General features: G+C 36.0%; 2 protein-coding genes and 1 pseudogene across 3 annotated transcripts; 2 read left to right on the top strand and 1 right to left on the bottom strand.

Annotated features, from left to right (window-relative positions):
* Positions 1-863: 863 nt before the first annotated feature.
* On the top strand, positions 864-4,872 carry LOC108325226 (clustered mitochondria protein). Its single transcript, XM_017558256.2, has 8 exons — positions 864-1,071; positions 1,648-1,887; positions 3,397-3,458; positions 3,702-3,891; positions 3,966-4,106; positions 4,203-4,359; positions 4,448-4,642; positions 4,735-4,872. Exons 2-8 carry the CDS (start codon positions 1,884-1,886, stop codon positions 4,757-4,759), a joined length of 774 nt encoding a protein of 257 aa, XP_017413745.1. The 5' UTR covers positions 864-1,071; positions 1,648-1,883; the 3' UTR covers positions 4,760-4,872.
* On the top strand, positions 4,734-26,582 carry LOC108324650 (protein RETICULATA-RELATED 4, chloroplastic-like; annotated as a pseudogene).
* Positions 9,774-20,427, bottom strand: LOC108325810 (uncharacterized). Of its 2 annotated transcripts, XM_052875352.1 has the most exons (3): positions 19,807-19,943; positions 18,226-18,308; positions 9,774-18,122 (listed from the first exon to the last, which is right to left on the bottom strand). In XM_052875352.1, the coding sequence occupies exon 3, from the start codon at positions 18,108-18,110 to the stop codon at positions 12,606-12,608; it is 5,505 nt and encodes a 1,834-aa protein (XP_052731312.1). In that variant the 5' UTR covers positions 18,111-18,122; positions 18,226-18,308; positions 19,807-19,943; the 3' UTR covers positions 9,774-12,605. The 2 variants fall into 2 exon arrangements, with proteins under 2 accessions (XP_052731312.1, XP_017414378.2); XM_017558889.2 differs by lacking the exon at positions 18,226-18,308 and having other exon boundaries at positions 19,807-20,427.
* Positions 26,583-27,288: the final 706 nt, after the last annotated feature.

Raw genomic sequence — 27,288 nt, forward strand, 5'->3', positions numbered from 1 at the left:
GTTTGCTTCTATTAAAGTGAAGAAGGAAGAATAAACACAAATAATCTAAACTTTATTTAATTCACAACTTCATCTAAAAGTTAATTCTGATGATCTATATTTGATGTGTTGTTTTCTTATTTAATTAATTCATGGTTAGGTTTATGAGGAAAATTATATATTTGTGTAATAGATTTAATTTATTGTTCACTCAGTTTTTCAAGATTATTGTTCCAATATTTAATTTATAATTTAAGTCGTTATCAATTCATTATGAATATTATATTATCAACATCTGAAAATAAATATGAAATATATTAATATTAGTCATTATTTTAATTGATTTTATTACTATTTAATTTAAATATATTACCTAATATATTGAATTTATTTTTAATAATAGTTAAAACAATTTAAATTTAATTAAGAGTGTTTCTCTCTATATTTGTCAAAATTTAACAATTGGGTAGTTAGGTTAAGCAAATTTCATAATATATACTAACTTTTTCTTTCTGCATCCTTCTTTCTTTCATCTCGTTTACTTTTCTTCTCTTTTTTTCGTAGTGTTTATGCTGTGTTATGTATAAATTGTAAGTTCAAAAAATTAAACATCAATGTTTTCTTTTAATTTTATATTATTTTGTCATGAAGAAAAATATCATGACAAAAATGTGTTACAAATAAGAAACAAAAAGATTTTTGAAGATTTAGAAAAACGAAAGAAATCCAATAAGAGGTAGGTTATTAAGTAGGAATGAATGTCTAATAATTTGCAAGTAGTAGACTTAAAAATACCTAATTTGAAACAAGTGAAAAGATAGGTTTGTTATTTAAAATATATCAGGTGTAAATGAAAACATAGGTTACATAAAATATTTTTAAGAACGAAGGACGAAGCCCGATAGTTCCAAATTATTTCTCATTCATTTTCCTTTGTTTCTCTCTCACAAGGAAGAAGCCGTCTCAGCAGGCACTGCTTCTTGGTTTCTCTCCCTCTTCCAAACCTCAAAAACCCTTTTTTATTTTTTTCTTATCTCTCTATGCAACTTCTTAACTAATTCGCACTTCACGTCTAATTGTTTCGGCTTACTGGTAATTCGCCTTCTCTCATTATATTTTTCTTCACTCCCCTGACAAAAAATAAAATAAAATTAGAAGAAACCTTGAACTTGGATTTTAGGTTTGATGATTTTTGTTGTGTGGGTTCTTTGGGAATAGAAGAGATAATGAAGGTTGTTGTGGTCTTTGTTATATTATTTTGAATTCATATTTCATGTTTTTTACGTGATTCTTATGGGAATCATCTACCAGAAATGGAACTCACCTGATATGTGGTTCTGTTTGTGTTTAAAAGTTGAGACCTTTCAATATTTTTATCTGATTATGGATTTTATGTTTTGTTGGGGCTTTAACTTTGTTTAGAAATTCTGTTTTTGAAAGTTTTGAGACATTGTCGCATTAGTTGTTTGTGTTAGCATGTTTTATTGTCTATGGGATTGTGGACCTTATATCAATGGTGGTTTGCATGCTTTTCAATTAGGTAAAGTGATTTTGTGGGATGATTGTTGTGGTTTGCTTGTTTTGACTTTTGTAGCAGACCCTTAATTTACTTACTTTATTGTTTTTCTTTTTTTGTGTGGTATGTTGACATGGATGTTTGGATTTCAGAAAGAGGAAATGGCTGGAAAATCAAGCAAAGGGAGGAACAAAAAAGGGTCCCAGCATGCTTCTAGTACTTCAGAACCAGCAGTCTATTCTGATCTTCCTGTGAAGAATAACCTGGAAGCCACTTTAGAATCTGCTGACGTAGCTGAAACTGCAGCAATTGGTGATTCTGTTGGTGCCAATCATGAGTCGAAAGAACATGAAACAATAACTGAAGGGAGCCAACAAAAGCAAGTGAAATGGGTTAGGAATTAACTTTATTGCTTATTGATATAATGACATTACATGATAATTGGACGTAAAACTTCTTTGATATATAAAATTATTAAGAGATAAAGAAGTTACACTCAAATTACATTAAACAAAAAGTAGTTAAGAACATAAATCATAATTGAATAGAATATCTTTACTGTAAAAACAGTATGAAACCAAATAAATAATGAAACTCCAATCATTAAAACACAACTTTATAGGTGGAATACATAAAATTGCATATTACTTTTTCTCGTTGGATTATCCCAATTGCCTAACTACATTGTAACCTCATTTGTGGCTATTTGTGTAATATTATGGTTATGTGCAATTTAAAATCCCAAGTTGTTATAAAACTGTTATGGCTGCTACAATGTGGCAATTTTGGACACCTGCCATCGGTTATTTGCTGCTGTATGGTGCAATCCCTGAAGGCACCCATCATGCCACGTGCTGTGCCACCCATTATGTAACTCCCCTTCATTTTCCGCAGCATTACGTCATATACTTTAAAATATATCTTTACCGTTATTTCCTTTTGTCTTTTCCCTCCCTTCCTTCCATTTCTTTCTTTTTCTATGCTTATTCTTCATTTATTTGTATCTTCCTAATATTCTTTTTCTTTTCTTGTTCATTCAATTCAATGTTTTTGATCTCTTGCTTCTTTAATTCAGAATTTATTTCTTTGTTTTTTAGTATTTCCGAATCATGTTCCTATTCTTATCGTACTAAATCCAGCTTAATCTGACTGGATGTACACAACAGGGCCCTTTTGTTCTGTAGTGAGGTACTGCATTTGCAGGTCCTAGCAGGATGGAATCGCAGCCATAACAACTACTGTGCTCTAGGGAGGAAAATATCCTATTTTTATCTTACTGAATCCAGCTTTATCTGACTGGATTTACACAATAGGGCCCTTTAGGTCTATTGGTGACCCCATTCTTGCTTAGTGATCTGAATTGCTCTGAAAAAGCATTGCTTACAGGGTTTGACTGTTCACTAGTCAATTTTTGTTTATGTTTCATCGTGTTGTCTGTGTTTCTAGTAACTAATTCTGAACGTTTTTTGTTTTTTTAATTGCTATACTCATAATTTAGTTAATGTTGAAATTATGTTTTCTTGTTTTTCTATCCTATCTCGTTCTTTTCCATCACTCTCAAAATACTAAATTTTTTTCTTCCTACGGTTTATAATTTAAAATAACTAAGATTATCTGTAAATAATGTGAATTTTGCCAACTTCATATGTTTTTACACAGAATATATGCCTTGCAACATATGTGAAACCCTTATTTTACTAGGGATTAGGTGATTGTGCAAGTTTTATCATGTTTCGTGCTATGCATTATGTTTGATAATTTTTGTTGTGCAATTCCAGTTGTTTAGTCTTCTATTAAAAATATTGGTAATTTAGTCAAATTTATTTCATTCCTTTTGTTAATGGATATACTAAGACTTCAATTTCATTTTATGACCAATATTTGGTAAAATTATTGTGCAGGTGATCTTCAACTTTACCCTGTTTCTGTTAAAACACAAACTGGGGAGAAACTTGAGCTTCAGGTCAGTTAACTTAATTTGTCAAGCTTTTGCTTGTTACTATATCACAACACATTAAGAGAAACCAAGTGATCAAGCGGTTCCAAGATGATCATGATGGAGATCTGACTATTTCCTTTTATTCTTGTTGATGTAAAATTGTTTGAACATTTAACTATTTATAATATCATGTTTACATGTGCTACTATTTCACTGAAGAAAAACTGAGGAATTGAGCTTCTTCTAACTTGTATAAGTGATTCACAGTTGAATCCTGGAGATTCTGTCATGGATGTACGACAATTCCTCCTTGATGCTCCTGAGACGTGTTTTATCACATGCTATGATTTACTGTTGCATACGAAGGATGCATCAACTCATCACCTGGAAGATTATAATGAAATTTCTGAAGTAGCTGATATTACTACTGGGGGTTGCTCCTTGGAAATGGTCCCAGGTATGTTAACGAACTTTGGGTACTTTTGATGATTAAACAATGGTGGATGACAATATGATAAATCCTCTTTGCAGCATTTTATGATGATCGATCTATAAGGGCCCATGTTCACCGTACAAGGGAGTTGCTTTCCCTTTCTAATCTCCATGCTTCACTATCAACATCGCTTGCCCTACAGAATGAGATATCACAAAATAAAGGTTCAAATTCTGCAGGTATAGGATATTTCTGTTGCTATAATCAGTTTATTTAATAAATCCAGTAGGTATGGGATAGTTACTAGACTGCTTCCTAATTTCCTGGAATATCAGATACCTTGAAACCTGAAGTTCCTGAGCTCGATGGACTTGGTTATATGGAGGACATCTCTGGTTCATTGGGTAATTTGTTATCTTCCCCATTGAAGGATATTAAATGCGTAGAGAGCATAGTGTTTTCATCCTTCAATCCTCCTCCGAGCTATAGAAGGTATCCCAAGACGCATCCTCTTCAGTTAATGTAATTTCATTGGCTTGCTTTGTTTATATGCATGAGACTGTTCTGTGGTTGCTTGTAGGCTTCTTGAAGATTTGATTTATTTGGATGTGATCACTCTTGAAGGTAATAAATTTTGTATTACGGGAAGTACAAAAATGTTTTATGTCAACTCGAGCTCAGCAAATACTCTTGACCCAAGGCAAAGTAAAGCTACTTTTGAAGCAACAAATCTTGTTGCTCTCTTACAAAAGATTAGCCCTAAGTTCAAAAAAAGGTAGTGAAGTGTGATAACTTATTGTTTAGGACTTAAATCTCTGAGAAGTTTGCTTTGAAACCCAGAACTTAACCTTTTGTCCAATTTTGAAGCTTTCCGGGAAGTATTGGAGGGTAGAGCAGCTGCCCATCCTTTTGAAAATGTGCAATCTTTGTTGCCACCTAATTCTTGGCTTGGATTATACCCTGTTCCTGGTGAGCTTAGCCTCTGGCATTTTTGTTTCATCAACATTAGTTTTAAATTCTTTGTTGAAGTATTTTCTTTATCTAATTTGATGATATTGTTGCTTTTACTTTAGTTCTTGACGATGTATTTTTCTTATTTGTTTTGTGAGAGCACATTGTTATTAAACATCTTTCTATTAACACATCTGGCCATGTAGTTTTTCAAAGTTGAAAAGGGAAAGCTGTGGGCAATAAATAATGCCCTACAAATGTCTTAATAAATTAAGTGATGATATATGTGTGAGGATATAACAGAGGTTGGAGTTGAATTATTGAGGTGGGTCTGTGTGAGTTGCTAGGTTTTTGGATTGTGAGTGTGTGAGAGAGAAAATGTGTGGGGACCTCAGTGAAAAAGACACTGTTGGAAGGAGAAAGTCACATTCCTGGTTATATATGTAATGGCTTGGCATAAGCAATAATCTTTCTACTTTGAGGAGCCAACACAGTTTTGGTGTCCATGTTCGCCGAGGATAGATCAGAATTGAGGACCATGAGAGTAAAGACAGTTGTGTCTTCTTTTGCATAGTACTTACAAACTATGTCAATTAAGTGATGCAAAAATAAGTGTTTTCCCCAATGGTCCCTTCATCCACATGCTTTCACTTTCATGCGATTGACCCTTCGCCTGAATTAAATCCCAATGCCATTCAGATATCAGGCATAAAATTAATATATTAATTATATCACCACTTCAGTGTTTACCCCATATTTACGTATTAAATAAGATATTTTGTGTTTATATATTCATAAAACCTCCTTTAACACGTTTTTAATTAACCATTAGTTGTGATCTAACAATGTTTGAAACAAGAGAAATTTTAAAGAATAAAAAGGAGAGAAAAACACGTGTACTTTTAGTGTCCTGTTCTAGGAGAAAATAAAATACTAGTTTAGTCATCACAAATACCTTTCAACGGTTAAACAATAGTTTAGGAAATTTTAAACCCTTAAAATAAAGTTTTAAGATTAATTAATATTAGCCTGAAGTGTAGTCCAAAATATGTTATAATAGATGTAATAATAACAAATTGTTTTGCACTATTATAAGTATGTTCCTCCGAATTAAAAGAAATATGAAATTAAGAATGAAGTTTCTTGTATCCATACATCTTCCAGAATTAAAGTTTGAATATTTAATGACCTTAATTCAATTTAAGTCAATTAATACTCTTACTTACATGGAAACTATAAAATTGATCTAATAATAAAAGTTAAAAAATGAAGTGAAAGATTCTGAATTCACTCCTCTCATTAGTATTTAAAATATATAAGATTGGTTTGAGCGGTATGAAAGAAAAAAAAGAGTTGAAAGAGGTCGTAAATTCAACTTTTCCTAATAATAAAAATTACCAACTACCATTTACTAATAAAAACAAAAAACATGGGAAGATGTTATTCTTCTCTTTTTATAAGTTATTCTTCTCTACCAAATCTCATCCACCCATTTATTAACCAAAGAATAGCCCCATTCCCTAATTTGTCCAAGGCTTCACATCTCCGCCTTTTCTAAATTTTACAAACCATGCCTCCAAATTTAGTATATATTGAAATAATTTTATCTGTCTACTGCTTTTTTATTTAACTTCCATGTCTCATAGTAAATTAAATTAATCAAATAGTACGATATAATTACTAGATAATCATTAGTGCAACGAATGGATACATTATTTTAGACAATAGACATCAATTTATCAACTGAGACATATTAAGATGAGGTAAAAAAGAGAACTTTTTGAGCTCGGTTCAGAATCGAAGTTAAAAGTTAAAAATTTTGTTTTGGTTATAAGAAAATCGAAATAGTAAACAGAAAAAATTTAAAAAAAAATAAAATAATTTTAGGTTTTTAGCAATGGTTCCAATAGCAATCATGCCATAGACCATTTTTTCTTCGGTTCCTAGATGAATTGTTGTCATAGATCTAATTTTATGTAAAGGTATATGGCCTTGGTTTGATCTAGAATGTCATACCATTTTATGTTTCAGTTTTTACTACATCTACAGTTTAAAGTCTGTTTTTTTTTAAATATGGTTCTATTTTTGTGACATCTCAAATCACAATAATAAAAAATAGACCTACATAATATATAAAATACATCACAAATATGAACCAAAATATATTTTTCAACAAAATAGAGAATTATAACCATATATATTTCACATAAACTCAATGCTTTCATATTCTAATGTACATAATATTATAACCTAACATTTATATGCTATTGTACATATATATTATATATTTTACAAGAGTTTTTCTTATGAAATTAATTGACATGTCGTGAAGTGGAATAATAGTCTTAAATTTTTACATAAAACACAATAAATTTAATTAGTATATATGATTTCCAAATAATAGAGAATTTTTTTTATTCAAATATTACTGTTTTCCAACCACTTATAATATGAACACTAATAGTTGTTGTCATCAAATTCATTACATAGTAATTGCTTATATGAGTCGGTTTATCTATTACACCATAATATATCATAATAATAATAACAACAATTAATTAACAAAGATAGTTGGAATAAAACAATTATAAGAAAAATGGGTTTATGGCACCGATTCTCTAAACAACCAAGGTCATACGAGCGTTTCAAAATCTGAACAGTCTGCTGCAAAGTCAAGACCTTGTGGCAGTGGCTCTGCAAAGAACCAAAGTCATAGACTTGTTCAGAATCTGAAAAGTGTGACATATGTCTCTTCAGGGGGAATGTCATGACCCTATGACATGAATTTCGAGGAGAATTGAAGTCCTAGATCCTGATCATTGTGTACTAAGTTGAAATGTTTAAATTTATGCTTATGTGACACACCTTTAGGTTTCGATTGTTTATTAACCAATACTAAAAGAAGATTATGACCTTGGTTTTTTTAATTGACACCTATATATTTGCGAAAATTTTAAAAATTTCACCATGCCTTTTAATGTTTCGCTTTTGTTGAAACTGAAGTCTAATATGTGAGTTAGAAGCTATATTTTGTACTAGTGTGCTAAGTACATGGTAAGAGATTTGATTTTTAGTTTATGTGAATTTGTAATAAACATAGATCCATATTTTCATTTTCACTTTGTTCACTTGAATGAATTTGGGGGAGAGTGATTAAATAGATTTGAGAAGAGTTGAAGGTAAATTTTTGTTGTTTATTTGAGTGGATTTTGCAGTAAGTGAGAGTGGATATGAAAGTAATTTTTTTTAATTTATCACATCAATCAAATCCTACACTAATTCTCACAAACTTTACTTCCAAACTCACTCTCATTTACCTTCAAATCCACTCAAATAAACAACAAAAAAAATTATCTTCAAATCCTCTGAAATCCATTTAATCACTCTCCTCCAAATTTATTTAAGACATTAATATTAGCTAGTGTCTTTACAATTTCATAGTTTCATTTTAAATTTGAACTCATTTTCATTTTGTTTGCCATAAATTATATGTAATTATAATGAGTGGAAATTACACTCCTAAATCTATTTGAATTACAATCATTAATATTTAATTTTTTAAAAATCCAACACAAACCTCTACCAAAATCATTACATTATGAACCTACTTTACGGTTCATATTCACTCCCTTTGAGAAGCTTTAAAACTATTACGTTTACCTATTCTCATAAGAAACACATGTGTGAAAAAGAAAATAACAACGCAAAGAATTGTTGTAGTTGAATAATGTTAGATAAATCAAGTTATAATTTAATAGCGTCATTCCTAGTAAAATAATTGTAGAGGATGAGTGATGGGGTCGCACCCCATACAAATTTGATTACAAATAAAATGCAGTACAGTACTAGGAAGTGACTCTTAAATCGTTTCTCAGGGACCAAATTGTGGTTCGAGTCTTAAGCCAAACACGAAGTGGGGGATTTGATAGTGTTTTTGTGATTCGAATATTTTTGTGAAATATTTTGTTGTAAAATGTAAATGACGAAATTTAAAAATTAAACACAACCGAATACAATTGAAGGCATTAAAATACATAAACAAAGCATTAAATTGATCACTGCAACAGATAAATATCCACACACAATTCAAGCTATGAAAATGTAATGCTTAAGCTAAAACAGAAAATACACAATGCTGTAAAAGTAAATGCTCAAGGTGTGTGACAAATTAAAAAAACTTGACAGCCATGCCCTTCCTCTAAATTAAATCACTTAAATTAAATGTATCACCGTAAGAGCATATCCTAAAGAAATTAAATTTGAAATTGCAATTACTTCTAAAAATCCTCTATGTGCCGTGACATGTTGAGCTTCCATGGGTTTCATTGAAAATAAAAATGGGAATAGGTTTCCTCTTCTAGTACAGTGGCCTTCCAACATCCATATTAACTTTATTTTCCAAAGAAATCATGTGCTTTCCACTCCAACACTTCTTGCCTTTCTCCTAAATGAAAAGTAAATGGAATTGTGCTATCCACATAAGCAATGTCCACACCTTTCACTCATGGGAGCCGTGCCTCTCCACTCCTTCTCCAAAACAACTCATGAAAAGATAAAATCAATGCAAGAAGAGGTCCCATATGCTGGACTAAATGCTAATGGATTTTAGAAGAAAGATGTTTGATTTCTACAAAGACCTTTGCACGTGACAACACCTACTCATCTAAGAAACAAAAAGAATTAAAAACATTGCTGCTCGAAATGAAATGAACCGAGAGCTCCTCCAAAACTCCTTCCAATTTTAATCACCAGTTTGTTTTGCTTCCTTTCATTCTTAAGAACATTAAAATAAAAGCATGAAACAATTCTTTCTTAAACAGCCGTGAACATTCAAGCATAACAATAAAAGGGTTCAATCAAAAGTGTATAAAAGAAAACTTAAATGAAAGAAGGAGTATGATCCTTCCAAGCCGTGACCCTGCAGCACAAATTAAAAGAAGAAAAACACTCCAAAATGAAATTACAAAGCTCTCTATTCCCAGTAATAACGTGCACAAGCAAAACCAAATTATAGTTTATGGAATAGATAGATGAATGTAACAGCAGTTGAACAAAAGCTTCAATAAAAACGTGTACAAAACCAAATGAAAAGGTAACAAGAATTCAGCAAATTAAGATTAGCTTACGGCTCTCCTTTGCAGTGTCACTGTGTATCTTCCTACATCATCCTCCATTCCAGACAGTGTGTTTTCTTTTTCCATCTCCACACTTCAAATAATAATTAACCGTGCACTCCCAACTCCCTGTGCTATTTGGACTCTCCACTAATTTGAAAGATGATGATGATTCCCTTAGTGGTTGGAACACGTAAGGTAATTGCTGGAGCACTAAAGGTTGAATGACCCACCACTCACTGCTGTTGCCTTTGCTTCTGGACCAAGACCGTGACCCTTCCTCCAAGCTCCTCATTCACGTGTGTTGTCTTCTTCAAAGCTGCTGGAACGTAACAACACCTCCTTGATGCTGCTGCTGCCCAAGCTGCTGGACGTGTGCAGCCCCTCAAGGTGGCTGCTGCACCTCCTTGTTTGCTAGACCGTGTGTGTGAAGTGCAGCTCTCCTTGGACGTGTGAACGGACACTGCTGGACTAGATTGTGGCAGCTGCCGTGTGCTTCTTGTGTTGGTCTCTCATGGGCTGCACCTAGTGCCTTCTTGTGAAGCAGAAAGAAAGAAAACTAATTCCCAGCAGCTGGAGAGAAACCGTGAGCCAACTAGGCCGTGGTGTCTCCCACTTCCTAAAAGAGAAAGAAGATTCCTCCATTTTGTGTTGGCTGCCTTAGGCCGTGAGATGCATTGTTCCAAGCCAATTTAATGCTTCTTAAAATTCAATAAATGAAGGACTTGCTTCACGTGAAAGTTGTGCTGATGTGGATGTTTCCAAATATATTTCTACCGTGAGATGCACTTCCTTGCAACCAATCAAGAAGAGGCCTAAAACCCCTTTTAATTTGTGGCCGTGAGAGACTAGGAGACCAACAAAGAATTAAGTTGCTTCCTCCAAAAGAAAATGAGTTGAAGGTGCTTTCTTCTATTTTTTTTAGCCAAACCAAGCCGCATATTCTAGCTGAAGTCTCCACGGATCTGCACATCTTTTTCTATTCAACACAAAATAAGTCAATGCAGTGTAACTTCTTTCAATTAAATAACACAATGTGTAAATGAATATTCTTCCAAATGTCCCAATTTATTTTCCAAAATTTTCCTTGCAATCAATAATGAAAATAATAAGCTCAGATAATTCAAATTAATTAAAATAAGAATTTCTGGTGAAATTAAGCACAATTAGAAAAAATGGGAAAATAATAGACATTTAAGCACAATTCCCCGATTAAATCCAGTACAATAAGCTAAGTGAAGTCAATAAAATATTGACTCATCAAAATAGACCACACTTAGTCTTTTGCACTCCTGAGCAAAATTAAAACGCAAATCAAGGAATAGTTCAAAGGGCATCAGGTGTACGAAACAAGCTCAGCACACAGAAAAACAAAAACTCACAAAGAAACAAACCGAATTACACAGTTCTCAAGTAATCTGGACAAATAAAAGCAGTAGACAATATCTAACACATGCAAGCACTTCCAAGCATGGTAAAATAATCAATCAGCTTAAGAGGTGAATCACAAGCAGCAAAACCTCACAGGTGCACTATTACTGTTTCTCTCAAGTGTCTAAGGTAAGAACTGTCAACTCAATGCACTCAAGAAAGCAAACACAAACAGACTTGGCAAGCCTCTAAAATCAACACTCAGAAACATATGCATGTTCAAATCAAAAGGTCTTTTATTGGTGAAATGGGGCCAAGGACAAGGGAGGATAAATATGGATAAGTAGCTATAACCCAAACAGAATAGAGGAGCAATGGGGATCAAGTTTAAATATAATCAAATCACATCCAAAACCTCTAATTCAATCCTCTTCTTGACTCCGTTATTCACAAACAGAATATTTTATTTTATTTTATTTTATTATTTTTTTCCATCTTGTCTCTTTTTTTTCTTTTCTCTATTTAGGACTCAACTGTAAGAGACAAGATACACAACATATTTACAAAAATGACGAAGAGGAACCAACTAACCAATTCATTAGAATCCCTAGGGAGACCACACTTATTCCCAAAACACTTCCAAAGCTCCAAAATTCCCTAAGGTTAAGGTAATCATGGTTTTTCACTTAGGGCTAGTGTATGAGCTTCAAAACAAAGAAATGAGGAAAGTGTAGGCTCAAAATGGGTTATCAAAGGATTAGAACAAGGTAAGCTTATTTGGCTAGAGAGGCTCAAGAACAAAAATGCCTTTATCATTTCTAAACATGCATATCAATCAAGAATTATCAACAAGAGTCAAGCCAAGGCATATGCGTAAGCAATCAAGAGACATATCACACACAAGAAAAAAAATAAAGTGGCTCAAATCTCACACAGGGTATTTGTCACAATCAATTCAACCTCTCAAACATCATAATCATCTTCCCACGCAAAGAAAAGCAAGAGTTTCAAATCATAAGTATCAATCAAATGAAGTGAAAGACGAGTCTACAACTTAAACAAAATCCAGAAATGAAGAGAGTTATGTAAAATTACACACAAGACACGACAAAAACAACCTAAAAGAGAAAATTTTTTAGCAAAGAAATCAAATTTAAAAAAAAATCTCCCCCACTAGACCACACTTAAACTACACAATGTTCTCAGTGTGTCACAATCATCAGAATAACAATTAGAACAGTCAAATAGAATAGACAAATGCAATAAAAGTGAGGAGGGAAGGAGATCAGAAAATTCCCTGAGTCAAAGGGAAAGAGAGGTGGGGTCGACCAAAGACGTCTCCTCCACCACTGCATTCAACAAAGAAGCGTTGTTGAGGAAGCGCTTCAGTCTGTGCCCATTAACCTTGAAGCTTTCAGCTATGGATGGACCTTGGATCTCTACTGCACCATAAGGATAGACATTAGTCACAACAAAAGGTCCAATCCACTTTGATCTCAACTTACCCCCCATGAGTCTGAGCCTAGAGTTATACAATAAAACTTGTTGGCCAATCTCGAAGTCCTTTCTAACAATAGAACTATCATGGAAGTTCTTTGTTCTTTCCTTGTAGAACTTCGAGTTCTCATAGGCCTCCAATCGGATCTCATCCAATTCATTCAGTTGCAACTTTCTTTCCTCACCAGCTTGGTCCATGGAGAAGTTGCAAGACTTCACAGCCCAATATGCCCGATGTTCAATCTCAACTGGTAGATGACATGCCTTTCCAAAGACAACCCGGTAAGGAGACATCCCTATTGGTGCTTTGTAGGCAGTCCTGTGGGCCCAAAGAGCATCGTCCAACCTATTGCTCCAATCTTTCCTTTTGGGCTGGACAATCTTCTCCAAAATCCTCTTAATCTCCCTGTTTGAGATCTCCGCTTGTCCATTTGTTTGGGGATGGTAAGGTGTAGAAACTCTGTGTACCACCCCATACTTCCTTAGCAAGGCTTGCATTGATCTATTGCAAAAATGGGTTCCTTGATCACTAATAATTGCTCGGGGCACTCCAAACCTGCAAAAGAGGTGAGATCTAACAAAATCTACAACAACCCAGGCATCGTTAGTTCTAGTGGCTCTAGCTTCCACCCATTTTGAAACATAATCCACAGCAAGAAGAATATAAGAGAAACCAAAAGAAACAGGAAAAGGACCCATAAACTCAATACCCCAGACATCAAATACCTCACAGAACAACATAGGTTGTTGAGGCATCTGTTGTCTCCATGAAAGTGATCCTCCTGCTCTTTGACATGGCTCACAGGTGCTGCAAATTCTCTCCGCATCCTTAAAGATGGAGGGCCAATAAAAACCACAATCTAGTACTCTACGAGCAGTTCTTTGAATTCCCAGATGACCACCAGGTGAGGAGGCATGGCAGAACTGCAGGACCAAGTCAATCTCATGGTCCGGAATGCATCTTCTAGTAACCTGATCACTGCACAACTTCCACAGATATGGGTCATCCCAAATGTAATACTTAGCATCGCTCTTAATTTTAGCAATTTGAGCACGAGATGCTAATGGAGGAAAAACATAAGCAACCAAATAATTGACAATATTTGCAAACCAAGGAGTAGGGTGAGAAAGTGAAACCGTCAGCAAACTCTCATCAGGAAAGTTATCTTGAATAGGCAAAACATCGGCTTCATCCTCAGCTCTTTCAATCCTGCTGAGGTGGTCTGCAACTAAATTATGTGCTCCACTCCGGTCTTTGATTTGCAGGTCAAATTCTTGGAGTAGGAGCACCCACCTTATCAATCTTGGCTTTGACTCAGCCTTCTTCAATAGAAACTTCAGAGCTGCATGGTCAGTGAATACAATAACAGGTGAACCAAGCAAATATGATCTAAATTTATCAAGAGCAAACACAATGGCTAACAACTCTTTCTCAGTGGTGGTGTAGTTTGCCTGGGCAGCATCTAAAGTCCTGGAAGCATAATAGATCACTCGCGGCAACTTGTCAATCTTTTGTGTCAAGACAGCCCCCAATGCATAATTGGATGCATCACACATAAGCTCAAAAGGGGCTGTCCAATCTGGTGCCTGAATGATCGGAGTGGTGATCAAAGCTTGCTTCAGGCGATCAAAAGCCTGTTTGCATCTGTCATCAAAGTCAAACTCAATGTCTTTCTGTAACAGTTTGGACAAGGGAAGTGTTTTCTTGCTGAAGTCCTTGATGAAGCGCCTATAGAAACCTGCATGCCCAAGAAAAGATCGAACCTCTCGCATGCAAGAGGGGTAAGGCAATTGCGAAATCACAGATATTTTTGCAGGATCTACCTCTATTCCCTTGCTAGAGATGATATGCCCTAAAACCAAACCTTGTTCTACCATAAAATGACATTTCTCAAAATTTAAAACAAGGTTAGTATCAATACATCTTTGCAAAACCTTTTTCAAACTGTCTAAACATGTATCAAAGGAGGATCCATATACAGTAAAATCATCCATGAACACCTCTATGCAATTTTCAAGAAAATCGCTAAAAATGCTAAGCATGCATCGCTGGAAGGTACCAGGGGCATTGCACAGGCCAAATGGCATCCTCCTATAGGCAAAAGTGCCAAAGGGGCAGGTGAACGTGGTTTTCTCTTGGTCCTCAGGAGAAATATTGATTTGAAAATAGCCAGAAAATCCATCAAGAAAGCAATAATGAGATTTACCTGCCAGGCGCTCGAGCATCTGATCAATGAATGGCAGGGGGAAGTGATCTTTCCTGGTTGCCTGATTGAGCCTCCTGTAATCAATGCAGACTCTCCAGCTGTTCTGCACTCTGGTAGGAATCAACTCATCTTTCTCATTCTTTATCACAGTGAGGCCAGTCTTCTTGGGCACAACATGGATCGGGCTCACCCATTGACTATCTGATATGGGGTAGATGATCCCAGCTTGCAGAAGCTTGGTCACCTCCTTCTTGATGACATCCATAATCACAGGGTTTTGCCTTCGTTGTGGTTGCCTAACCGGCTTTGCCCCCTCTTCTAGAAGAATTCTGTGCATACAAGTAGATGGGCTAATGCCAGGTATGTCAGCCAATGTCCAACCAATGGCCCTCTTATGCCTCCTCAACACACTCAACAACTTCTCCTCTTGAACAGCATCAAGGGAGGTGGAAATGATCACAGGTTTCTTCTCATCATCCTCCAAGTAAGCATACTTGAGGTTATCTGGAAGCTGTTTCAACTCAAGAGTAGGTGCCTGCAAGTCAGATTCATTTGTACTTCCTACAAAGTGGTTAGTGCATTCTGACTCCAAAGAATTCACAGGTAAAGGCGGAACTCCTATCTCATCAGGCTCCAAATCCATATCCATGACAATTACATTATCAACATCATCAATATCCAGAACATCATGGATATCAAAATCCTCTTCAAAATCAACATCATTCTCAAATTCAGATTCAATGCATGTATGTCGAGAAGAGAGAAAAGAATGTTCTTTCTTATGCAAACAATCAAACTCATCAATAGCATATTTATCAATAATGTCATCCAATATGTCAATCTTAAAAACAGAATGGTCCTCAGCTGGGAACTTCATTGCATCAAGAATATTAAAGTGAACCACAATATCAGCAAATTCCATGGATAAAGTTCCAGCATACACATCAATCTTGGTTTGAGCAGTTTTCAAAAATGGCCTGCCTAAGATGATGGGAGCGAATCCATGAGAGAATCCCTCCTCCATTTCCAGAACATAAAAGTCGGCAGGAAAAATCAATTCACCAACCCTAACCAAGACATCCTCTATGTAACCTGTTGGGTGGGTAACACTCCTGTTGGCCAACTGAATGACCACACCCGTAGGTTGCAAAGGACCCAGAGACAAAGATTTATATATAGACGAAGGCATGACATTAATAGAAGCACCCAAATCAAGCATGGCATTTTCAAATTTACTATTTCCAATCATACAAGGAATGCAAAACGTACCTGGGTCCTTGCATTTTTCAGGAATGTGCGGGACTGACTTACCAATAAGTGCGGATACATTCCTACCCATGCTGATCCTTTCATCGCCTTTCATTTTCCTCTTATGTGTGCACAACTCCTTCAAGAATTTTGCATATCTTGGAATCTGCTTTATGGCATCAAGTAGAGGTATGTTCACTTCTACCTTCCTGAAGGTCTCCAATATTTCCTTGTCCACCTCTTCCATTTTTTTGCTCGGCATCGCCTTTGGAGGAAAGGGAAGAGGGATAGGTCGTTGAGGTAAGGTAGGAGATGCACTAGTGGTAGTGGTAGAAGAGGAAGAAGGTCCACCTGCCTCAAATGTCCTAGTGGGACCTGCCTGGTCTTCCTTTCTCTGAGAAACATCATGCGTAGGTATAGGTACAGTAGATGGCATCGAGGGCACAACAATCTGCTTCCTTGATCTGAGTGTAATGGCACTAACATTTCTAGGATTCTGCACAGTTTGGGAAGGTAACTTATCAGAATTCTGAGATTGTGTCTGATTTAGTTGAGTTGCCATTTGCCCCATCTGATTGGTCAAACTCTGGATGGAAGCTCTTGTTTCCTGCTGAAACTGCATATTCTGAATAGTCATTTGCTTCACCAGCTCCTCTAATGTAAGCTCCGAAGAAGAAGTGGAAGGTTGGGGAGTTGGTTGGGCAGGAATCTCTTGCTGTTGTTGCCTTTGATATCTCTGAACAGGTGGAGGCACATATGGTTTAGGACCTGCAGCATTTTGGAAAGGTGGTGGTTGCGGTTGTTGTTGTTGTTGCTGTTGTTGATATAGAGCATTGTTCCATCTGAGATTAGGGTGATCCCTCCATCCTGGGTTATACCTATTGCTGGACAAGTCATAGTTTTGTTGTTGTTGTGGTTGATGTTGATGTTGCTGCCTGTTGTTATAAATGTTTGTAGCATAAGCTTGAGGCACATCGTGAGCACTAGGTTGTTGCAGAGAAGGACATGCATCAATGTAATGGTCACTAGAAGAACAAATAGCACACAACCGTGCAACAGAAGCAGATGGAGGTGCCGGTCTCTGATTGGATGCCAACTGTGTCACCAAACTCACAAGAGCATCAAGCTTGCCTTCCAATTTCTTATCTGTAGATGATGAAGAGTGGGTAGCAATATCATGTACCCCCCTCATCACAATGGCATCACTTCTGACATTAAATTGTTGGGAGTTTGAAGCCATCTTCTCAATCAAATGCCTAGCTTCAACAGGCGTCATGTCACCAAGCGCTCCACCACTGGCAGCGTCAATCATACTCCTCTCCATGTTGTTCAATCCTTCATAAAAATACTGGAGAAGGAGTTGCTCGGATATCTGATGGTGAGGACAGCTTGCACAAAGTTTCTTGAATCTCTCCCAGTACTCATACAGGTTCTCCTCTCCAAGCTGCCTAATCCCAGATATATCTTTCCTGATTGCAGTGGTTCGGGATGCTGGGAAAAATTTCTCCAAGAACAACCTCTTTAGATCATCCCAGCTGGTGATGGATCTAGGCGCCAAACAGTATAACCAATCCTTTGCTACACTTTCTAGCGAATGAGGGAATGCCTTCAGGAAGATACTATCTTCAGGAACATCTTGAGGCTTCATTGTGGAACAGACAATATGGAATTCCTTCAGATGCTTATGCGGACTTTCACCTGCAAGGCCATGAAACTTGGGCAACAAATGGATTAGTCCAGTCTTAAGAACATATGGTACATCCTCATCTGGATATTGGATGCACAAGCTTTCGTAGGTGAAATCAGGTGCAGCCATCTCCCTAAGAGTCCTCTCGCGATGTGGATGTTGTGCCATATTGTTCTCAGTCTGAAAAATAATAGAATCAGAATCAGTAGTAGGATGTACGATATCTAATGCAACTGACTCAAAAACTAACTCTAAAGATAAATTCCTAGAATGCCTGGCTAACCTACGAAACGTCCTATCAATCTCAGGATTAAAGGGTGGTGTGGTTCCAGGATTGCCCATAGTCATGCACTAAGTCACAACACCCTACAACCATGAAATGAGAGCACAAAAATTTCAAGCACACAAAATATCCTAAGCAAACAAAACACACATACTCAAAAACAGAAGACAAAACATATATTTACACAACAAAAGACCTCAGATCGAACCGTTGTTCCCCGGCAACTACGCCAAAATTTGATGGGGTCGCACCCCATACAAATTTGATTGCAAATAAAATGCAGTACAGTGCTAGGAAGTAACTCCTAGGTCGTCACTCAGGGACCAAATTGTGGTTCAAGTCTTAAGCCAAACACGAAGTGGGGGGGTTTGATAGTGTTTTTGTGATTCGAATATTTTTGTGAAATATTTTGTTGTGAAATGCAAATGACAAAATTTAAAAATTAAACACAACCGAACACAATTGAAGGCATTAAAATACATGAACAAAGCATTAAATTGATCACTGCAACAGATAAATATCCACACACAATTCAAGCTATGAAAATGTAACGCTTAAGCTAAAACAGAAAATACACAATGCTGTAAAAGTAAATGCTCAAGGTGTGTGACAAATTAAAAAAACTTGGCAGCCATGCCCTTCCTCTAAATTAAATCACTTAAATTAAATGTATCACCGTAAGAGCATATCCTAAAGAAATTAAATTTGAAATTGCAATTACTTCTAAAAATCCTCTATGTGCCGTGACATGTTGAGCTTCCATGGGTTTCATTGAAAATAAAAATAGGAATAGGTTTCCTCTTCTAGTACAGTTTCCTTCCAACATCCATATTAACTTTATTTTCCAAAGAAATCATGTGCTTTCGACTCCAACACTTCTTGCCTTTTTCCTAAATGAAAAGTAAATGGAATTGTGCTATCCACATAAGCAATATCCACACTTTCACTCATGGGAGCCGTGCCTCTCTACTCCTTCTCCAAAACAACTCATGAAAAGACAAAATCAATGCAAGAAGAGGATGTGGACTAAATGCTAATGGATTTTAGAAGAAAGATGTTTGATTTCTACAAAGACCTTTGCACGTGACAACACCTACTCATCTAAGAAACAAAAAGAATTAAAAACATTGCTGCTCGAAATGAAATGAACCGAGAGCTCCTCCAAAACAAATCAACATCTTCTCCTCCTTCCAATTTTAATCACCAGTTTGTTTTGCTTCCTTTCATTCTTAAGAACATTAAAATAAAAGCATGAAACAATTCTTCCTTAAACAGCCGTGAACATTCAAGCATAACAATAAAAGGATTCAATCAAAAGTGTATAAAAGAAAACTTAAATGAAAGAAGGAGTATGATCCTTCCAAGCCGTGACCCTGCAGCACAAATTAAAAGAAGAAAAACACTCCAAAATGAAATTACAAAGCTCTCTATTCCCAGTAATAACGTGCACAAGCAAAACCAAATTATAGTTTATGGAATAGATAGATGAATGTAACAGCAGTTGAACAAAAGCTTCAATAAAAACGTGTACAAAACCAAATGAAAAGGTAACAAGAATTCAGCAAATTAAGATTAGCTTACGGCTCTCCTTTGCAGTGTCACTGTGTATCTTCCTACATCATTCTCCATTCCAGACAGTGTGTTTTCTTTTTCCATCTCCACACTTCAAATAATAATTAACCGTGCACTCCCAACTCCCTGTGCTATTTGGACTCTCCACTAATTTGAAAGATGATGATGATTCCCTTATTGGTTGGAGCACTTAAGGTAATGGCTGGAGCACAGGTTGAATGACCCACCACTCACTGCTGTTGCCTTTGCTTCTGGACCAAGACCGTGACCCTTCCTCCAAGCTCCTCATTCACGTGTGTTGTCTTCTTCAAAGCTGCTGGAACGTAACAACACCTCCTTGATGCTGCTGCTGCCCAAGCTGCTGGACGTGTGCAGCCCCTCAAGGTGGCTGCTGCACCTCCTTGTTTGCTAGACCGTGTGTGTGAAGTGCAGCTCTCCTTGGACGTGTGAACGGACACTGCTGGACTAGATTGTGGCAGCTGCCGTGTGCTTCTTGTGTTGGTCTCTTATTGGCTGCACCTAGTGCCTTCTTGTGAAGCAAAAGAAAGAAAACTAATTCCCATAGTGCAGCTGGAGAGAAACCGTGAGCCAACTAGGCCGTGTCCCCTTCCCATGTGAGTGGTCCCCCTTTTTCTATTATGGTGTCTCCCACTTCCTATTCCCATGTGAGTGGTCCCCCTTTTTCTATTATGGTGTCTCCCATTTCCTAAAAGAGAAAGAAGATTCCTTTGGCTGCCTTAGGCCGTGAGATGCATATTTCCAAGCTTCTTAAAATTCAATAAATGAAGGACTTGCTTCACGTGAAAGTTGTGCTGATGTGGATGTTTCCAAATGTATTTCTACCGTGAGGCAACCAATCCAGAGGAGGCCTAAAACCCCTTTTAATTTGTGACCGTGAGAGAATAGGAGACCAACAAAGAATTAAGTTGCTTCCTCCAAAAGAAAATGAGTTGAAGGTGCTTTCTTCTATTTTTTTTAGCCAAACCAAGCCGTATATTCTAGCTGAAATCTCCACGGATATGCACATCTTTTTCTATTCAACACAAAATAAATCAATGCAGCGTATCTTCTTTTAATTAAATAACACAGTGTATAAATGAATATTCTTTCAAATGTCCCAATTGTATTTCCAAAATTTTTCTTGCAATCAATAATAAAAATAATAAATTCAGATAATTCAAATTAATTAAAATAAAAATTTCTGGTCAACTTAAACACAATTACCAAAAATGAAAAATACTGGACAAATATAGTTCTTGTGTATAGTCAATTTAGGAATCCAGATTGGTGCCCCTAATTTTCTTTGCAAATCATGAAGTGGCAGTGGAAGCGTAATATGGGGTCTACCTAGGTAGTTAACAGCTTAGGGAAGTCACGTAATGAGGAGATTATCCAATAATACAGCTTTTCAAATATTTGATTATTGAGGAAACTAGATAAACCTTATCGATTTAGAGAACAAAAATGTACAACAGGTCAATTTGTCCACCAACATCACCATAACTTACATCACTTTCACTTACACTGAACTGTTTCGTCTTTCAACACAGTGACTGACAGATATAGCTTCTATCACTCTCTCTCTCTTCATACATATCCATTAAACAGTATGTATAATGTCATGGACAAATATAGAAAAGATAACTGTAAAAATCCTGAAAAAGTTCCATGAAAATAGGGTTATTATTCTAACTAAAATTACCAAATGTCCATGATTACATTTGAATTTTCTAAAAAGTACTTACATATGCACATCTCTATGCAAATACTTTTGCTCATTTTTTCTAGCTTAATCAAATTTTTTGTTCTCCTCTCAAAAAGAAACTTTATTCCTCAAGCTATTTTCTTACTTTTTCTTAGTTTCTCTTCTTATCCTCTTTATATTATGGGTTTATTTTTTTACTCTCTTTGTTCCGGGGACTTGTACATATACCGTGGCGCAGATAAGTCTTTAAGAGTTACAATGATTTTGTCAACTTTTCTATAACATTCTATGTATGGAGATTAATCATGTGAGAAAAAGAGGTATAGGGACTAGAAAATTAGAATTTTGCAACTATAATGTGTCAGCTTTGTCTTCTTTCTTAAGTTTTGCCATGTTTGTGAGCTGTTGCACTAGTTTCCAATTAGCAGACTTAAATCAACAAATGATAGATTTATATTCTTTTACGAGACTTTATTAAACAAGTTTCTCTATAAGGACTTCTATGACAAAAAGTGGAGAGAAACTAAAATGAGCTTCTTCGTAAGTTATAATTAGCTTATGAACAGATTAATCTGTAAGAGTTTCCTCGAACTAATTCTTCTAAATTTTTATTTTTAATATGTGCATAAGCCCATTATAGTTTATGAAGAAGTTAATTTCATTTTCATCATATCCTTTTCTCCTAAAAGCCTCTATGGAGAAGCTTGTCCAAAATTACCCTAATACTCCATCGAAAGTCAACCCACATATTTTTGTTTTCGAGCCCAGAAGTAGTGTGGTCTCAAAATTTCCCTTTTGTACTAATCATATTTGAACTAACTCTTTGTACTCTTGTGAAACTCAATTTGTATTCTGTCTAGTTCTTTATGTAAGAATTTGGGAATCACCTAATTCAGTTTTTAAATTTATTTTAGGTAACAGGCATTGTAACAGGTTTTCTACTTGTGTGGTTTCCTGCACCTACTGTTTCTCTCAAACCTCCCCTTGCAGTCAGTGCTGGACCCATTGCTAAATTGTTCTATGTTGTCCTGATAATGCTTTTCAGGTTAACACTCCTTCATCTTTCTGCATTTCTTCTTTTGAATTTTGTTATAATTTTAGTTGTAATTGCTATACTGGATATGATTAGAAGTTAAATAATCTCTACTACAGGTGGCTTTACCTGGAACATCGTATACCCTTCTCCAAAGAATAGGTGCTATAGTGGTATGTCTTGGATCATTTAAAGCAAGTCACATAATTTTTCCTTTTAAATGAGGATCATCTCCGTCTCTTATGCAGCGTGACGGCGCAAAGCTATTTGTTGTTGGCACCAGCGCTTCATTGGTAAATTAGCACATTATTTGTTTACAAAATACCCTTTTAGCTTGTTATAGCCTTTGGTCTTGGAGTTATGCTGATCTTCAAAATATATGGAAAAACAAAAATTAATTTAGGTTAGACTTCTTGCAGCGGTTTCATTGTTTTTGACAGTTGGATTGAGCTTTTAGGTGTCACGGTTTAAGATTTAAGTTAATGGAGAAGTATTATATTGACTAGAATTTCTCTTGCTATTTCTTCGTATTTCACTCTGTTTCCTAGTCTGATATAAATCTTTTGCTAAGTTCTTGTTTTGAGACTTCATTATGTATTTAGCCATATAACAGTGAATTACTTCACCTAGAAAACATTGAAACTAACTAACAACTAATTACATATACAATGTGGTGTAAAATAGTTAGTAGATAGCTTTCTTCTTTAACCATATGATTAAGAGTTTATCCGTGATTAGAGTGTATGGAAAAGCATGTGTAAAAGAGGTCAACTCAAATAGATTTCAGTATTCCAAGAAATTAATCTTTTGAATCCCAATTGAAGAATACCCTAATTCAAAAATAAATAGAAAATCGTGAAAGAATAAGTTTAGATGCATCATTAAGTACAGTAGATGACATAAAATACATGTTACAAATTTATTTTAGAGATATGTCACCTGCTCCTCAAGCATGTTGTAGTGTGGCTCGTACGAGGCATAAGGGCTACATGTTCGAAGAAGAAACTGTTTCTATTGTACCAATTACACTCATTCATCACGGTGAAGTTCTATAAGCAGAATACTATCGAACAGGATTTGAGATATATCTGGGCCGTGCTCTGCGTAATTTGACTGATGGCAATGCCTTTTCAGGTTGGTACTATGATAACAAATGCGTTGATTAATGTAAAGAATGCTGTTAATAAAACATTTGCTGCCCAGGCTGAGAATTTACCTGTAATATCAACCAGTGTAGCACATGGAGTTTACATGGTTGTCATTAGCAACATCAGGTATTCCATTGTCAGAACAAACTGCCATAAATGTATTTTACCCCTATTTTTCTACTATCTTTGTATTTTTACAGTATTGGACATCCCATCAAGAGAACAGTAGTTGTGAATAGATTGTATTCTGAGTTATCCACTAGTAGTATACTGTCACAGTTGCAAAATTTGTAGATCATGAGGATCTCTGCTAGTTAGCAAAACAAAAAAGAAAACAAACAATAAAACCTCTTATTAAGGATTAGCCTTTGTTATCAGGTACCAGGTACTTGCAGGAATTATTGAGCAACGAATTCTTGAACCATTACTACACCGAAACAAGCTTATGCTAACCGCAGCATACTTTACTGTTAGAACTGCCAATACCTACTGGGGTTCGCTACTGTAAGATTATTGATTAATCTCAATTGATTTTCGCTACTGTAAGATTATTGATTAATCTCAATTGATTTCTATGAATATGTACCATTACGCTTGCAGTGTCTTTTCTTCCTAATTATTTATTGTTGAATATAGTGAGGAAGATTAGGAGAAATCTCCCTTATGTTAAATACACACATAGGGTTCGAAGAAATATGGGCTAAGCCCAAAATACAAATGAGAAATAATAACAAACTAACTAAAAGATAAAAGATATAATATATCTAACACTCCCCCTCAAGCTGGAGCATACAAATTGTATGAACTAAACTTGGAATAGATAAACTCAGTGTTGAACTAAATGATTTGTCTTCAAGAGTGTGAGGCAAACATAGATGGACTAACAGCAGCTGAAACTTCAACTTCAAAAGTGGATGAAAGAGAGCAGTGGTGGACAATGAATAACTGCAAGAACTGATTCCCAATCAATGATGGATGAGTGACGGGATTAACAGTGGTAGCTGAAAGCTAAGAGCTACAAAACTACAGGGACTACACTAAATCCTCATCAATGATGGATGGGTGACGGGATCAACAGTAGTAGCTGAAATCTACAAAACTGCAGGGACTACACCCATATTTATGTGACTTGCAGTGTCTTGGAAACGTACTCCCCCTTAGTGTGAAGGGCGGAAATGTGACATATCACAGTTGCTGGACCACTAAAACAAAACAAAATATTAAGCTACAATGATGAAACAAAAGGCATCAAAGATCCAAAGACATGTTGGAGGTCCAAAATTCTTTGCTGGACAACTCCCAAGTGGTGATACTTAGCAGTGTATCACAAGAAGATCGGGCTAAACTCTAGCCCAAGAAGAACTGACGCAGTTGCGTCTGTCTGAGGCGGTAGCGACTACGATGGTTGACTGCGCCGGTGTCGACTGCGGCAAATCTAGTGAGAAAGGAAGAAGATGGAGATTCTGTGAAGACCAAAGAAGATGGAAGCTATGGTTGCTATGGAGGGTCAGAACAGAGAGAAGAAGCTCCGGCGAGACGACCAGCAGCAGTGCGGTTTGATGCTGATGCCGAGAAGACGGCGCGTGATGAACACGCGTCCGAGATCTACCGGAGAGAGGAGGCGCGTGACAGCGCATGCGGACGAGACAGAGACGACGACCACCAGGGTTAGGTCGCGCTTGAAGAGATGATCTAGATCCACTAGTTACCAGTCGGAACTATGACGGTGGCCGGCAACAAGGCGACGCGTGGCAACACGCGCACCCGAGACCAGCTGAAGACAGGCAGCGCATGGAGGCACGTGAAGATGAGTCTGGTCTTGACTCCGGCGGGGTTGGCCATCGCTCGAGGAGACGCTTTAGATCCGCTGGTCACCGATCGAAATTGTGACGGTGGCGGCGAATAGCAGCGATGGTCGACAGCAGAGGCGACTGGCTGCACTGGTGTTGACTGTGGCACAAATTTAAGAAGAAGAGAAATGACTGCCCACTGAAATTTTAGGGGCTGCCGGCGATCATGGCGGCCGGCCGCCGGCAGACACCAGAGACCCTGGAAGAAGATCAGAGAACCTGCTCTGATACCATGTTGAATATAGTGAAGAAGATTAGGAGAAATCTCCCTTATGTTAAATACACATAGGGTTCAAAGAAATATGGGCTAAGCCCAAAATACAAATGAGAAATAATAACAAACTAACTAAAAGATAATAACATTTATTACACATTTGTGAGTAGGTGGGTGGATTTTACTCGATGGGTTGGAGTCCAAAAGAAAAAGGATTAAGCATATTTTATGCAATGCTGCATTGGTCAAAGCCCAAGTATATTGATTCATGGAACTTCAGTTGATGATTAAATTTGCTGCCCTATATTTTGTTTCTCTTGCTGCCTTGTCTAAGCAAAATTGTACGTTTGTATGTAACGAACGTTGGCAAGAGTTTTTTTGATATAAAACTATAAGAATTCTATATTTTTAGTAAGAAAAAAACTCTCAGAAATACTTGTAATTAAAACAAATCTTGAATTTACTTTGATCATGAGTAGTTAACCACTTGTATATCGTTGCGAACTATAATCATCACTGTTATTTGCCACTTGCAATTATGTATTTGATCTTTGCATTTTATACAACCGGCAGTTATTTCTAACTTTTTACTATGCGTGCGTGGCTCCTTAGCAACTATTGTCTTCCCTTTCTTTCTGTTACAATTATTCATCTATTGGTATCAGAATTTTGGTAGTAGTCGTGTCAGTGTATTTGATGTCTTGGTGCTTAACCACGGCAAGGTGTGTGAAGAAGGAGAAAGGCCTCACATGCAGATAAAGAATGAAAGAAAAATAAAGCAAGTACCTGTAAAACATATTTTAAGACTCTGAAACAGAAACGTTACAGTATAAGATACAAGGGAAAACTCATATATATATATATATATATATATATATATATATATATATATATATATATCGATTATGATAGTTGAATCGAGATACGAACTATATATCAAACCATCATGAATAGTAAGATTCACAAACATTAAAAAAAATGTAACATATTCTTAAATATACGAGATATATGGATATAATTAGTAATAAAATAATTTTATAGTAAAAAAGAGTGGTTGTATTTACATGTATTTACCACACAATTTCAACAAGACAACTTTAAAGAAAAAGTGTGGCTACTCCATAAGATTCTTATAATTATGTATGTTACTAAGCAAATTTTGCATTACAACCATTAAAAAATGTGTTGCTGTTACATAATTACTATAGACCATGGTTGTTGCTTATACATACTAAGCAACCTCAAACAAAAAAAAAAAACTCTATCCCAATCATTCATATTTAATTCTCTTCCTCTCCAAGATTTACATCACTTAAGTCATCTTTAATTGAAAGTTCTTTTCCTTTTCCATGTCTTCAACTTCTTTCTCATTTTCTATTATGGATTGCCCACTTTTATTAGTCTTGGCATTTAAGTTTCTAGGACCTACATTAGCAAAAGAATTTAATTATTAGTCTTGACATTTAAGTTTCTTGTACATTATCCACAATATCTTTCAAATATGAAACTATTACCTCATGATAAGAAGGAGGTTTTAACCT

Source organism: Vigna angularis, chromosome 3 (genome assembly GCF_016808095.1).
Source record: "Vigna angularis cultivar LongXiaoDou No.4 chromosome 3, ASM1680809v1, whole genome shotgun sequence".
Taxonomy (NCBI): domain Eukaryota; kingdom Viridiplantae; phylum Streptophyta; class Magnoliopsida; order Fabales; family Fabaceae; genus Vigna; species Vigna angularis.